The 16,889-nt window shown below is 41.0% G+C and overlaps 1 protein-coding gene across 1 annotated transcript in view; it reads right to left on the reverse strand.

Moving 5' to 3' along the window:
- Positions 1-16,889, reverse strand: part of unc5db (unc-5 netrin receptor Db) — a 193,705-nt gene that overhangs the window by 40,288 nt on the left and 136,528 nt on the right. The window contains exons 3-4 of the mRNA XM_066712584.1: positions 3,863-4,006; positions 3,449-3,552 (exon numbers count right to left, since the gene is read on the reverse strand). Coding sequence (XP_066568681.1) covers positions 3,449-3,552; positions 3,863-4,006 — 248 coding nt within the window. The remainder of the gene's footprint in view (positions 1-3,448; positions 3,553-3,862; positions 4,007-16,889) is intronic.

Here is a 16,889-nt window from a genome sequence, read left to right on the forward strand (position 1 = left end):
TGAAATAACTGGGAGAAGGGCCCAAAAAATCTGGATGTCGTACTCCCAGGGACTGCTTAGGCCTCAGGAGATAAACTACTCCTAACTTACTTTTGATGGAGATAAATGATCTCTTGGAGTACTCCGTCTCCCCCCCCTACGTAAGACCGTAATTTACTCATGGATCTACAATCTCTGAAACAGTGTCGTGGTTGGAAGTTTGGCGGAGGAATAAGAATCTAAGATGCAGAGAGTGAGGAATCTTCAGATAAGTTAATGATGAGCCATTACAGTCACAGACTGTGCGTTATCAAAACACCTAATTTAGAAAAAGATGATGACAGCCAGGCTTGCAATTACAAGCCGAGCGTAATGTCTTAACAAGCACCCTGTTTGATCCGAGTTCAGAAATGCATAAATCACGTTTAACTTGTTTTACCAAGAGAACATTTTACCTTTCACGAGCACACCCCTGCTTCGTTTTCTCTCAATCATTTCTTCATTTGGATTAAAATTAAGTCCTTTTGGAGGAAAGGAAGAAGGAAAAAATAAGAACTTGGGCATGTAATATGACTTGCCTTTGAAATCAAGTGAAACTCTTTAGCTTTTTTTTGCTGCTTTGGAAAGCTTCATAAATCCTTCTGATTAAACTGAAGTGCCAGCATAATAATATCCTTATAGGTTCATAAATATATTCGAAGCACACTAAATTACTTCATATGACTGATTAGGCTCGACAAAGCAATTGCTGTTAAATACGGGCTTAATGATGCTTTATTTTGTTTTACCAAGTTTACAAGAGCTGAGCTTCTCATATCAAGTCCGTTATTTGGGTTTTATCATTTTACGTAAATCTCGAATACAGTACAGTAGTACAACGTTTTGTTTAGGTTTTTTTAGCTATTTCTGTGCTTGACTGTTGCAGATAATATGAGTTATAAATACTTTCACGTGATTCTGTAATTCATTTTGCTTGTTATAATTTATATTATACCTAATTACACTTACATGATTAAATATACTTCATATTATACTTAAAATATGGCAGTTTTTTTTTTTTAAAGAGCAAAAAAACGAAACACCAGGATGAGCTTTAAATCTGTTGTAACCATAATATTCTTCATCGGTTCTCTTTAGGATATCGGGAATTCTTCAATTTTGATATTTTAATTTACTACATATTTATCTTCCCTTCTCTTCTCTTCTCTTCTCTGCTCTTCACCCCATTGGACTTGTAAATTCAGCAAGCCAAAAGACCAGTCCCCTGTGTGGGGCTCGAATGGTCTACCAAGCTCAGAGGAGATGACATCACTGGCTTGTACACAATGGTCCCTGGTACACCTGGGACAGGTGAGCATCATAAACCCAGGAGAAGTGCTGATGAGAGGGAGGAATAACAAAACCTCCAAACCCAAAGCAGAATGGATTGAACACCTTGATCTGTCACCCCATGATGCACTGCACTTCCTCGATAAGACTTCAAGACAGGTTAACTTGCCATGGCTTTGGCTAACAAAAGCCAACAGATCAGAGCCTTGTGAGATACATCTGTGGCCCCATACTGAGCCAGAGGCCTTGGATCCAACTCCTGCAGGACTGTCCCGCTCTCCCTTGGATCTTCACAGCAGTCTAAGAGGGTAAAAACCTGCCAAGGGCCTCCTAGATTGTCTTACTAAGCCTTGGGAAATCCACTGAAGTGTCAAGACAGACAGTGAGAGAGAGATTTGTTTTATGAGCGTCTACTCCTCTCTGAGCCCCTAAAAGAGATAGCACGGCCAAGTGTTGGGTTAAACTCCCTTCTCCTTGAGCTCCTGCTGCCAAATAAAAGATATAACAGTTAAGCTGAGAGGAAAAGCTCGGGAGAACGTCCTAACACCCCAAAGCAAAGCCCAGAGCAGGATAACAGTTCTTTCTGCTTCGAGCTGTAGTCTGTGGCAAGCTGTGCAGTTACATCCTGTCTTCTTTGATGAACTTTGGTGGAGCTACTGGTACCCTTGGGGGAAAGGAGAAAAAAAAAAGAAGACAAAGAAAAAGGAGCTCCAAAGTTCTCTGATATGTGTGATTCTCACAGAGATGTAAAAAAGAGTGATAAAAAAAGGCTGAAGAAATGATCCCTTGCTTTGTCTCATCAACACATCACTCATACTAAGTAAAATCTGGTGAATGGTCATGATACCTCTCTTAGGAAACAAACACTTGAAATGAGAGTGTGTGTTTTTATATGAGTGTAAGTGGAGTTTAACAGCCGCATTTTATTATGTAGCTGCTTCCGAGCTACCCCAGGATAATATAAAGCTGCAAGAAAATAAAATAAATAAAAATGTATATAAATTTACAATTTCAACACTGCTTAAACCCAGGCTCTTCAATGCTTGTGTCTTCATCTCCGTGGTTCAAACTAAGCTCCTTTGCTTTGGTTGACTGGATACCATAATTGTCCTCTATGTTTGATTAGATCTTTCTAAACTTTTTTCTGTTCCTAAAAAAAAAAAAAATCACAGAGCTTAGACATGGGCACTAACCATTAAACCAAGTGCTGGGTTTTCAAAATTCCCTTCATTTGGCTATATTGTTTCAATTACCATGTGGTGGGAGTAAGCAGTTGGTTCCATGCAAACTAAATATGAGTGTTTACATCGTGTTGTTCTCACCTGTCTCTATAGATTTTTGATTGGAAACCTCTTTACAAGTACAGATTACGAGCCCATCTTGTCACATTTCCAGGTTGCAACAGACCTAATGAAAACCACTGAAAAGGTTATTAAGAAAATATTATTTCTAATTTCCCATTAGGTTGGTTCAATTTCACAGAACCCTTTAATTTTTCCCATCCTGTAGGTGGTTCGAGCATTGCAACACAACCATTTCAATCCCCTGTACAAAGATGGGAACTTAATCCTTCTTTTGTTACCTCCACAGGTGTTTTTGTGTGAGCTGGCACAAAAACATGTCTGGATGAGACATTTAGGCACATTCCAATCCCTAGAAGAAAGAGTTTTATTTTTGTAATTCTCAAAAAAAGAGGAGAGACTGACACCCTGTAATAGAAGTTCAACATCTACTTTTATGTCTCTGAACAAAAGGCATTAGAAAGTTTGCGGTAGCGTGTGCACACTTCTGCTTTCAATATTTAAAGGTGAGCAGGTGTGACGGAATTGACTTCCTTGATGTTGGCAAGATCTTTCATTATTTATGCTCTTACGTCTCTTCAGAGCACTCATGCGTCTTGACAAAGGCTTTGCAGGCAGTGTTTGTCTTTGTTGTTCTTTTAATTACACCCTCCGAAAGTACTCTCTGTGCAACATCTCCTGTCACCCCGGGTGTGTTTGAGCAGACAACTTAAAAGTTACCGCATCAGGCGCCAACCACGACAGTTGGAACTGCACATTTTATTGGAGAATCTGTATATGATGTATACCAAAAATAGGGTACAAAAACGGGAGTGAACTGAATTAAAATGGTCTCTTACCTCTGCCAGTGGCACTCCCTCTGGGGGACGACAGTGTAGCACGATCATGCCCTCAAGTGGCACCTCCTTGCCCTGGGGGTCCTGCTCGAAGTTCTTGCGCAGGTCTGCAAGCAGAGATAAGAAACCTGATGTCAATTCAAATGTCATGTCATGTCTGCCTCTCTCCCTGTTACCCACACTATGCCCCACCTTTTAGTGGTCCAAAGCCCTCAATACGACACAGTTCTTTCTTTGAGAGCCTTCCTGATACACTAGGCTGCGTTTTTCAATAACCACAAAACTCTGGAAGCCACCACTTTCATGATTTCTAGCTGAGCTTTCAGTTCTGAATTGCATTCATAACATCTACCTTTAAGAAGTGGACCTAGCTATCCTATCTTAGCTATCTCCACCACTGTCAGCCTGGTTACTCACATGCAATCCGCACGGTGGCCTTGCGACTCTTTGAGGTCCCCAGGTGGCTCCAGGCGACACACAGACACCAGAAGTCCTCGGGCCCATGAAAGTCCTCCACCTGCTGCCGAGATACATTGATCATCACCTCGTGGATCTTCAGCCCTGCAGAGAGAAACGCACAACCTTTAATTGACCGCCTGCAAAATCAATCGTCTTTCCCTGTGGAGAGGGCGCAGAGTTCTGAGGAAAAGGTTGATGGCAAAACAAATGTGTTTTGTTTAAAAAAAAGAAAAAAAGAAGCAGTTCAAGCAACAGCACTACAAATAAAATAAAAAAAGTGATGCTTACATATTTATAGTTAGTACACTCCACCAGTTTTGCAGCACTTTAACCCTAATATTTTGGGCCAACTGATATTTTAGATCATTGTTATTAAGCTCCTCCCCCCTTTGGTTCAAGCTCAGATACTATAATAAACGTGAAGATGTGCTTTTCAATTAGTTAGTCAGATCTGAAAATGTAGGGTGTGGACCAAAGATTTTCACCCACCTGCTACTCATACATTAAAAAACACAATATGTTATGGGGGCTTTCCTTGGGTGGAGGGATCCTTTATCAAGCAGAAAGACAGACTGCCTTTTTGGAATGGTAATTTGCAGCAGCTTGGATTTGGACAAGGTCCCAAAGACATTTTTAAATCCTAACCCACGACTTGTCTTCTTGAGATATAATTATTATTTTTTTCAATGTGGTGAGAGAGTTGGAATGTGTGAAGAGTATTCCAGAGTCTTGGAGCATAAACACTGAACGCTCTGTCACTAAGAGTCTTACTTTTAACTTAAAACCCTCAATGAATCTAAATTGCTAGTTGGCATATCACTAATGGGCACAGAATAGCTATCCATGCACTGGAATCAACCATACAGTAGCCATAAACATAGGCAGACAATCTCCTCAGTCTTGCCAGCAGTGGAATAGACAGGGCATATGTTTCCATGAGATTGACCACTCTGTTTGCCAAAGATGTATCAGAATATTCCGGAAGTCATTTTTTAAAATTCCGATTCCGTTCCGAATACTACCAAAGTGTATGCCATGCAAACACAGTCTTTCGAAAATGTTTTCTGATAACATATTGCTAATAGATCTTCATTTTTGAGTAGTCTCTTACTGCGTCTCAGAGAGTGCACTATCCATCCCAAAAAGTTCAGAGGAAGTTTGTTTAACTGCATTGTCACGTAAACTGCGAAAAGTTATCCAATTCCGTTTTCCATTTGTCTTTGGAAAAACACCAAGTCACGCAGACTTAATGCATGACACATATCACACAGTCTACCAGCGTCCTTTCATCAACGCCTTGCAGATGTAATTAAAAAAACCCTGAGCACCTATAAAAGATATTTGTGTTTCACATCTGCTGTTTGTGAATCATTCCATTCTGCAATTAGAGCCTGGCTTTGTGAACCCAATACGTCGTAATGTAGAATTGTATTAAAGCACACTGTTGCAGGCATAGTTTTGATTCTCTCTGCATATTAAATCAACCCACTGTAATTTGAAAATCTCGACTTGAAATACAAGACAAATTATTGATGGAGGATTTGTAACTCCAAATGTAAAAATGCACAGGGGCTTTTTAGAAGTTTGGGGTTGGACAACTTCATAAAATAGATGGCACTGTGGATCAGAATATGTACTGCAGCATCACACTCGTCCATCTACGAAAGTGCTGAGTGGACGGAATTTCACATTCCTGGAGGATAATTAGCCCCAAACACACTTCCAACAGACGTCAAACCGTATTTTTTAAATGAGTTTCCCTGATGGATGAGCCTACAAAAATTAATAACCAACTTCCGTAGCAAATGAATGCATTTGCGTGATAAATGTTAAGACGCTCAAATAAATGTGCCCATTACTGTAATATCCAAAGCCCTGTTTGCAGGAGACACAGTTGAGGTAATGGTACGGACGTGGTGGCTCAAACTCAAAACAACTTGAATGCAAAGGGAGCAAATGTGGTTTAGGATCCATTAAAAAAAAAAAACGATTATGGTTTACGTTCCTCTAGGACTAATCTGTGACTCAAATTCCCATTGTAATGATAGCAGATTTCTATGGCTTTCTTACTGCTTGGCAGTTGAATGAACAACCACATCAGGGTTTCTCAAAAGTGTTCCTCTGGACTTCTTGCGTCTCTTGGATGTTGCTCCAAATGAACTCTTAATTACTTAGGCTAATTATAGTCTTTAATTGAAACGTGTTGTTTGCAGCTGGTGGATCGAAATTAACGTTAGCTTTGTACCTAAGTGCTGGGTTTCAGTACTCTCCCCGTTTAGGTTTGAGTCACTGACCAGAGCCCAGATTTTAAGATACTGGCATTAATGAAGTTTATTGTGGGAGTGCTTGACACAATGTAACTCCCATCTGTGTTTGTGCATCATTAATTGGAAACCTTAGACAAGTTGTTTGAAGAGCTTTAAAAGAGTAGCAGCTGAGAATACAGTTCAATTTGTAAAATGCCTCTTTCTCTTGCAGAAAATAACCAAATAAACCAAGATTAAGATTGAGTAAGCGTGGCTGATTAATATCTTAATTGGAATGAAGAATACTGGAATGCACAAGATTCCATAGGTGCTTTCAAAGTTCTGAATACATGACATACAGTTAATCTTTTTGGCTCTGTACGCCACCACAATGGATTTGAAAGGAAACAATTAAGATGTGCTTTAAATGTAGACTTTCATCTTTAATTTGAGGTTAGTTACATCCACATTGGGTGAACACTGTAGGAATTACACCCATTTTAATATGTGCTCCTCCAATTTTAGGGGCTAAAAAGTATTTGGACAAACTAACATAATCATAAAATAAATTATGAGTTTCAATACTTGGTTGCAAATTCTTTGCAGTCAATGACTGCCTGAAGTCTGGAACCCATAGACATCAGCAGATGCTGGGTTTCTTCCCTGGTGATGCTCTGCCAGGCCTGCACTGCAGCTGTCTTTAGTTCCTGCTTGTTCTTGAGGCGTTTTGCTTCAGTTTTGCCTTCAGTAAGTGAAATGCTGCTCCATTGGATTCAGGTCAGGTGATTGACTTGGCCATTGCAGAACAGTCCTTAAAAAAGTATTGGGTTGCTTTCACAGGATGCTTCGGGTCATTGTCCATCTGCACTGTGAAGCGCCGTCCAATGAGTTTTGAAGCATTTGGCTGAATCTGAGCAGATAATATACCCCTAAACACTTCACAATTCATCCTGCTGCTTTTGTCAGCAATCACATCATCAATAAATACAAGGGAACCAGTATAAAAAGTTATAATAATATAGATACTTTTAATGCTCACCTCTGTTCAATCAGCCTATACAGCACAAATGTACTGTGGTTTGTTAACTGGAATGCAGTCAGCATATGGTTATGCACTTATTGACAAGTTCAAAAGAGTTGTAATGCCATAAGCCACTTGAGAATGAATTATGAAGGAAATTTTAGTTTTATGCTTATACACAGTCCTGTTTAATAACTTGAATTCTTCTGGCATTACAACAGATAACCTTGATCAAAAATAATAAATCAACATCTTTAGTTCTCTATAGGTAATAACAGTGCATTCCTTTTTTTTTAATGTACATTTTAAGAAAAAGAACATGCAAATAAAATGGTAAATAAAGCATTCAACTGTGCTAGTATGCATTGACTGAGTACTGTGCACATAATAGTCCACACATTCAGTTCGATCTATAAATGCTTGAAGAAAAACACAGTTAAATCACATATTCTCCATTATTACTATGCTTTATGTTTTAACTGCTTTGTGCATCAGGCCAAATGGCTATTACACATCGATCCTCACAGTTTGAGCAAGTCAATGCTAATGCATATCCTTAAACACTCAACACTAAGGTATCTAACATAAATAACAAAAGAGTGCTCCTGAGTCATTATTTCACTTTTGTTTTCAGCAAAGCAGATTTCAGACACTTGCTACATCGGTTTTTGCTACCCACAAACTGTGACTGCCCACATGTTTTTTCCTTGAGGAAATATTCACAAATATGGGGTGACCGGGTTCAGGGTGTTACAATCCCATCTCTACCCCTTCATTCTCCAAACAACCTTCGCTCAGGTCATTTGGTTAAACCCAGGCATGGTTTAATACCTGCACGTCAAATCTGTTCCAGGGGAGGATTTGTGCTCCACCGAATCGTTCAATTCAAAGATATAATGAACGAGCCGGTTTTTGACCAATTGACCTGCAGTGAAATCGAACTGGAAGGACTAACGTTCGAGTTGCACTAATTAGGCAGCTAAGATATGCAGCTTGCTGTGCTGTGCTGCACCCGTGATACCAGTTCAAGCTCTCATTTCTGACAGTCTTAAACCCTGGCAAAATCCCTTACTTAGAAGGAACTGAGCACCGACAGCTTTGAGAATGACTCCAGTGAACGGCTATATGACTTCAAGCAGAAGACTTGGTCCCCCCTACTGAGCCCGGGGTTCAAAGTTAAAAAATTGATTGCCTTCCAGTGAAATGGGACCGTGTGGGAGGACCTCGGACTGAGTACCCTCCCCGGGATTAGAAATAAAGTCCGCCCCGCGGGGACTCCGCATTGCTGTGCCGCCCCGTCACATTTCCCACGGAGGACAACATGGGTGGGAGTGGCTGAGTAAGCCAATTAGGAGGAGTGGCAGACAAATAGCTTCCGATTAGACCAGATTTTCTTCCAAAATAACATCTGTAGGCACGGGTGATGCAAACAGCCAGCCCTGTAAGCCCCATTCCCTTTGTACTGTGGAAGAAAATACCTGACTTGGTGTTATATCTTCTGAGTACAGCACTACTAAGTCCAATTACCTGTTTGAGCTCGTCTGTCATTTACTACGACTTTCTCTTCCTTTTTGCTCCGCACTCAAAATGGTAAACCCTTCTATTTTTAATCCAAGTCCTTGGCTTAGCTCTGTCATTTTTTTTTTCTATTCTCCTCCATCCTTTTCAAAAAAGCTCCATTGCCTGCAGGCTTCTTAAATATAGGATTAAAGGAAAGAACCTAAGGAAAAGGAAAGACCCATCTATTTAAATTTCATCAGTCTCTGCTGCTAAACTTTTAGCTTGAGTCAGTAAAAAAAACATAGAATAATGTATATACATATACACAACAACAGATGTATGACACCACTCTAAGCCACAGGAACGAGTAGCCATTAATCTTGTCAAACTCCAAAACAGCAGTCTGCTTGAGTTTGTCCTCGTTCCTCAGTCTGAGAGATAAAAGGCACACATTCAACGAGAGGTTTGCATGTAGCAAAACCGCACAAGCTTTGAATTCCCTTTCATAAGGCCTTTCATATAGAATGAAAGTGAGCCGGAGTGAAGGCCCCGACCGGAGATGAGACGGTTATTCTGTTTGTCACCGTGCTTCTAATTAAAAGTGGACTAGGCACACATGAATAGTAAAACAAACGCATACCGTTCCCCCGGTGCCTCAAAAAACAGTTAGACAGTTACAGCAGGGAAGCAGAACTCCAAATGGGAACCGATGGAAAGTTTCAACCTACTCGGTGAGAAGATGTTTGAAAGCATCACTTGATGGCAGGTTTGCAGAATTCCTGTCAAACAAAAAAGGCTCAGTTTTCTTTTCAGGTTTAGAATTGGCAGGATTGTCAAAGTTGCGCTGAACTGTGCATCATCTCAGAGACCTCTGCCAGGAGAGAAAGGTTGGGGGTGGGCACTATTTGTGCTATTTCATGTAATCTTCCACAGTTATTTCCTCTGTATCCAATATAGCTCATGTGGTGGAAGCACAGATATGGACTGCTGTCACAGGCACAGCTCCGAGGGCCCAAACTGCACAGTGAATAGGAAATAGACATGGAGAAATTAGAGTACAGTTAATTAGAAAAAAATGTAATCATAATTTTCTTGCTTTTTTTTCTGCTTGTTGGTTTCAAAACCCGATTTAGCTCAGGTTGCTGTCACACCAGCAGGTGGTGAATAACTGTGCCACGTGTTTTGCAAAGTGGCAGTACCTAGCTTTGCCACTTTGTCACCTGTCATGCTTATTTGTTTAAAGGCAGAGAGCTGTTGACAGGCCTTATTAAACAAACCCCCTTGACTTTCTCTCTTTGTCTCTCGGCGTCTAACTCACTCGCTTTCAACTGGCTTGCCAACATCCTTCACAGAGCCTTCCAACGCCAACTGACACACAAAAGAAGGAAAAACAACAACCACCACCTGAGACAACAACCTCCTTTTGGGGCTTTGTTGTCTCCGAAGTTGTGAGACACTGACTTGTTTTCTTGCTGTGGAAAATCCATATAAAACATGGAGAAGCTATACTCCTTCTGTAATTGAGATGCCAAAATGGCATGTTTGTGTGATATTACTCCTGTGTTCAACACTCCATGTCTTCCCTCATGGAAGGGTTTGAGCACCACAACACGATGTTTTAAGTGTGTTTCAGACAACCATTCTTCTCGTGTGGGGGAACAAGCCAGGTAAATGGTAAAAACATGAATATAGGTGGAAAAGAGAGGGAGAGAGGGAAGGAGGGAAGGAGGAGAGCAGTGAGAATTGGATGGTGGTTTTCTTTTTCTTTGTCAAGATGCCGCTTTTGAGAAACAATGCAATGGGAATGGTCTTCAGTCTGAGTGATGGTTTACGGTCCTTGGGTTGCCTATCTCTGCCCCATGTACAATTTGCCACCAGGCTGTGCAGGATGCTCAGAGTAAGAGTTGATTCTTAACTGAAATCTAAGAAAAAAGATGATGTGTATGGCAATTACCAGACACTCCCATTTTCACTCATTCATTTATTAGTTATTATTCAGTGCTTTCACCAATGGGCATCTCCAAGAATTAATTAACATATTACATAATTGACTATTATTTATTTTATCACACAGGAGCTCAATAAACAGTGCATCTTCAGCTCTTGCTATCACTGTGTTGGGGGGAAGGTAAAGACAAGTACCTTAAAAAGATCTTCGAAAGGCAAGTAGGCTGCCCATAAATAAACTCTGAAAAGTAAGTCCAGCCAGTAACAGTTTCTTTCTAATAATCTAAAACAACCCTTTAAACAGCACCAAAAAGGGGTGAACTCAAAGGGTTTTCGTCCCAGAACCAGACACTGTCTCATGGTTTTGCAGCCTGCGTTCAAAGCCGGGGTGATTTTCTGTTGCCAGACTCCTTCCAGGAGTCTTCAGGAATCTTTTAAACACATGTCCCAATTCTCTTACCATCCTGTGTGAATGTTATGCCGACAAGACCCTGTATTTTTTCTGTGTGTTTTTGTTTCTTTTTAACACACACAGTTTCCTGCTAGACTGACAGCTTGCATTTCTTCACCTCTTTTATCCCCCTCCCCACAGTATGATACAAACTAACATTGTATAGTAAACCTATACAGGCCGAGACTGTTTACACTGATTCCTATGGGGAACCACAGCACACATTCTCCTTCTTTCTGCTGTTCTGTAACACATCAGATTAGTCCGAGCATTTGCACACCTGATCAAACGTCTAACAGGTGTTTGTGTGAGAGGAGGCAGATCAAAGAGGAAGCGGAGCTCTTGTACGCCGTTACTATGCAGACCTCAAAAATCATTCTATGAAATGGTTGCTATGTTTAACCAAAAGGAAATAAACACAAGCCTGACTTACAGTAGATGTTGTCCTTATGAAAAGCTCAAATTTTAAAATTCCTCCTGGTGCTAAAATCTGCAAGCAAGGAGAGGGAAGGATTTCACATCAGTTCAGTTTATATTATAAAGGAAAACTGAAAGGAACAACAAATGTAATATACAATAACTCAAAACAGAGCAACCAGCTACCAAGTCCCCCCACCCCACCTTTCCCAAAGACAAAAACAAAGTAAAAATAAATAAAAATAGGAGAAGAAACTAAGAAAAACTATTCCAAGATCAGCGCAGACACATTAGCCACCATCCAGAGAGGCAAGATTGAGAGGTCTAACAGAATGACATCAGAGCATCTAGTGTCGCCAAGAGTGAGCGAGGAGGAAACAAACGCTGAACTAAAATGTTTTTATTTTAGCAGCCGTCAAGTTCTCTTTTGAGAGACAGAGGATTGGATTGTAGAGCCATCATTGAGGAGAAGTAAAAAAGACTCCAGAGGAAGATTATAATGAAGTAACATTAATAAATTAGAAATAACATGGTTCCAGAAAGAAAAAACCTCTGGACAAGACCAGAACATTGTCAAAGCCCACACAATGGATGGGGGGGTGTCGCATTTTAAATCTCCTACATGGAGTTAAGTAATGACATAGTTTGTAGTGACATAACTGGTGATCTGGATTCCTTGAAGCTGAAACGGTATTAGCTCACACAACATCCCACAAAACCTCTTTGATAGATGGGTGGAGGGCATTATCCCAAGCTGAAAGTTCACCTAAAGGTTTATAAGATTTCTGAAAAAAACTATTATAAATAACTGATATCAGCCCTATTGTCCTAGTGCTATTAGTGAGCATTTCCCAGGGCACTCCACATGCACACAGAGCTGATCTGAACCTACGATACAGAAGAAAAGAGGAGCCTGGCAGATTGAAAACCGCTCTTAATTCCTGGAAGCCGAGTAGGCCATTGACACCGAATACGTCCCCAAGCTCGTGAATCCCTTTGTCTGACCAAGCTGAGGATATACAGGATTGATTACCAGTAAGAAAGGAAAAGATACGCCAAATAGGAGTATGGTAATGCCATTTCTCTTTAATATCCATGCATCATTCAACTGCCCGCCAGATTGCAAATGAATTTGTATCACTTACATACAACAGATCTCCCTAATTACAGCGTAATTATGCATTTGTTAACATGTACTTCATGTGTAAAAATTGTGCCATGCCCGGTATAGCTCCAGAGGCATCCTTACCAGACAAACGTGTACTGACAAATAGGGAGACCTATTGTAATGTTTCACCAGTGACTTAGATATGATATAAACAAAGTGTGCAATATAGAGAAACCACTAAATAAATAATTTTCTAAACAGCCACACCAGTTCTTTGTAAAACGAGGAACGTGTCAGCCTGCTCCTGGTACCAGATGGAGACAACGGTTTGTGATCTCGCCAGATGACCGTTCCACTGGTCTTATTTCAAGAGACTAAAAGACTCTTCAGCAGAGAGGAGTGGCGCGATGGCTTGAATTGTGATTCTCCCACCCTTGCTCCGTCTCACGCGGGGGGTTAATGGGTTCACAGCGGAGTCGAGACCCGCACAATCAGAAAACACATCGCTTCGCTTTCAGAAAGGCAGCGGTGGCACATTAATGTCACACTCTATTAAGTTCTCATTTGCTTCGCCCCAGTTTCCTGCAGAAGGAACTTTGCCGTACCCATCACGTATAATCTAAAAAGAATAAAAATAAATAAATAATGACAATAATCATAAAGGCACTAAGTTTAAACAAGTGCTATTAAAAATAATACTAACGACACAAATAAATTGAGAATAAAGCACTTCAGTGTCAATTTAAAATGCATCTCGGAGACACTGCCGACTCCCCCAACACCCCCGCCAACCATGAACCCATTACAGCTTTTCTATTGCGCCTTTGGGAAGAGAAAAGGCTCACGTTACCTCCCAGCTTGGGCACAAATACATCAAGGCAAAATCAGACTGCCATTAGAGCTCTCCATTAAGGAAGTGGCCTACTGCTCACACATGCAATTGTAGCTGAGGGTGGGTGTAGAGAAAATATTTCCTTTTTAATAGTGTTAATAGTACAAAACAACATGATCAGATGTAGTTACTGTAGCCTTTGTCTTGGATTTCCAATCATGAGAGAGGGTTTAAGAGGCACAGCAGACAGGATTTTGGCCAAAATAATAATCCCAAAAACATATAGTTCCTACTGAAATGCTTCAGTGTTCTGTGATTGAGCTCTGACTTTGTTAATTGAATCAACTGCATACTTAACTGGGGTAAATGGCCGCCATTTCCTGGCCTGGGAAATAAAACTACTATATTTAAACAGCATCTCTTCCATTCACTTACTTTGGAATGGTTGTGAATTTTTCATAAGCTGTACAGCTGAAGGATGAATCGGGAGGGATTGTTGATTGTTATAAAGGATAAGAAGTTTAGAAGATTTACAATTGTCAGGAATTTTCCATTGAACACAGCACCATCTGTTGGTCACAGGCTGTAACTGAAGTGTGGGAAGTTACAATTCAGTGGAGAAAATACAAATTGGCTTTGATGATGGCCACCAGTTCATCAGAAGGGATTTCAGTGGGTTGGAAAGACATCTGTAGGGAACAACCTGAAGTTCAAAACCTTTCCTGACATGACCCTCTTTGGCAGCATGCTTCCCAGAACTACAGTTGCTCAGGAGAACCTGTGACAAAAGATACATTTTGGAAAGAAACAAACAAACCAACACAAAAAACCACCCACCCAAACCATTTTTTAAATAAACAAAGCAAATAAGCAACAACAACAACAAAAAACTCATTAAGCACAATCAAGTCTGCTTTGTCATGCTTCTGTGTGCCAGCCAGCCGTTGCTGCACTGTGATTGCCCCACTCCATCTCTGTTCTGCTGCATGCAGATGCACGATTGAAGAAGAAGGAAGATACATTTAGTAACTAGGAGTAGTCTGTGTCCCCTAACCACCTGTCCATCCATTCACCTATTCAAAACTCAAAATAAAAGTGAGATGGACAATAACCATGTCATAACAATAATTATTGGGGCTTGAGGATCCTTTACTGTTCTCAGAGGTGTGGGGGCTGGCAATGTTGTGTGGAAGAGGACACTGTGTTTATTGAAGTTTGCAGAACAGCAACAACCTGCGGACGTTCTGCGATCAACAACTCTGATTACAGTAGTAAAAATGTGGCGGTTCAAATTTTTAAAAACAAACAAAAACGCTATCTCTCTCAAACTCAAACAAGTCTGGACTGAATTCAGCCCAGCCAGGATAGTCCCTTACCCAGGAGGCACTCAAACACCGATGCAACGTCTTATTTCAATCCGCATCACAGCAGGTGTGGGAATATCTCGGCTGGTCAGGGATTTCGATTGTTGGGCCGGGAAGGGGGGGGGGGTCACTGCTGTCAGGACATGCCAATCTTTACTTTCGCTGCCAGCTGCTGATCTGCATAAGTGGCGCTTGGCAGGGACGGGAGGGACGGCAGGCTGATCCTCGGGTCACTCGGCTAAGGGCGGCTCAGACACTGTTTGCAGTTGATTATTCTGAGCACAGCTTGCTAAATCAATGCTGAGCTGCACCTTCAGCTTTGAAAATTGCTGTACTCCGACACATGCCTCACACATACATCACATATTTATTCCCCCCCTTCACCCAGAGGACAGATTTTGCGATGGCAGTCTGCTCTTTTTATAAACCATTTTATGTTTTTTTTTTCACTCGGCACAAAAAACGAATTCTGACAGGAATAACAACAGCAGCTCTGCCATGTACAAGTGACAAGGACCATATTTAATTTGTCACCTAAGCTTGCCCCATTTGTGCTCCCTTTGCTTTCAGATCTTCCCCTTTTGCCCAATGCCCAATCCAGTCTAAAGCCTGTTGTATTCCTCATCACAAAACGAAACCCGTGCCAGCGAGGGCATTTATGGATTGCGGAATTCAGTGCAAATTCCAGAATGGTTTTACAGTCAAACTAGACCCCAACTTCAGACTCAACACAGAAGCCATGACCCCAGATCATGACGAACGGCATGGAATTAAACAAATAATTAAAAATGGGGCTGAAAAACCAAACCTAAAAGAATATTCCCGCTGTGTTGGATCACTTCTCCCTAGTAGCCCCATAGTGATTTTGGCGGTGGGGGTGACACTCCAATTTGCTCTATATAATAATCTTTGTAATGGCGGCCACTAATGCTACATCGGGTCCCTGGTCTGAGAGCCGATTGCATGTGATCTTCCTCTAGTCTCTGTTATTATTTGGACTGGAGCTGCAGCTATCGTTATGGTAAAAGCGTTGAGTGTTGTAGGATTTGGCACGTTGTCCGATCTGTTCAATCCCCGATGCAGCGGAGTCAAGCCAAAAGCCCGAGCAGAGCTGCCCGACTGCGTACAGCTGTGGAGATGCTTACAAAGCTGTGAAGGCCTACGAGAGAAGAGAGCCAAACTGACGGGGAAAATGCAGGACCCTGCTGATTAATTACAAATAATATTTACATACATTTGCATAAATCATTGGAAGGAAAAAAAAGATAGCACAGTGTATAACCAACAGATTTCAATTCATCCAAACCTAAGCCGTTGAATTGATGGGCGTGAATACAGGTCATTAAAACATGTTTTGCTCCCCTCTGCCTCGTCACTTGTTATGATGGGGGTTTCTGTTTGCCTTGACCAAGGACAATAACGCAAAATCGGGCTGGGTAATTTTGTGCATGTGTGTCGGTCGACCTGTGAAATTAATCGATGGGAGGTGTTCTCAGTCTCTTCCGAAACCCATTTGGTTGAACATGTTAGGCTATTGAAAAAGCCCAACAGGGGGAAGTGAACAATTGAAACCTCGGTTTGAGGATATCTTTGGCTGTTCCAGTTAATTGATTATCGATGTGTACAGATCTTCATGGAAGGAAGGAAACCCATTAGTACTCTTTACTTTCCCTCGATCACAAAGCAAGGGAAGTCGTGTGGATTGACACTTTAAGAGGGGATGAATAAGACACAGAACAATTAAGTGTGCAAGTTTGCATAGCTTCCAGGCACCTGTACCTTTCGCATCTGTAAAGCAGAATTCAAAGGGAATGGTTTGCCTGACAAACCTCTTTCACACAGCAATCAAGACGCACAAGAACAGATCCAAGGGCACCCTATTTCATTTTTAATTTTGATGAGGCTGTGTTAATACAAAACAGGCTAACTACATTAAATGTTAGGAGATGAGTATTATACTATCTTACATTAATCTTACATTATGACCAGAGGCTGTTAGCAGAAATCTGAGGAATTCAAAGGAGCCCATTGCTAATTATAACTAAAGAACATACTAATTAACTTGTAAGAGAAATATTGATCATGCCGTACCTTGCTTT

The sequence above is a fragment of the Amia ocellicauda genome, chromosome 9 (genome assembly GCF_036373705.1).
Source record: "Amia ocellicauda isolate fAmiCal2 chromosome 9, fAmiCal2.hap1, whole genome shotgun sequence".
NCBI classification, from domain to species: Eukaryota; Metazoa; Chordata; class Actinopteri; order Amiiformes; family Amiidae; genus Amia; species Amia ocellicauda.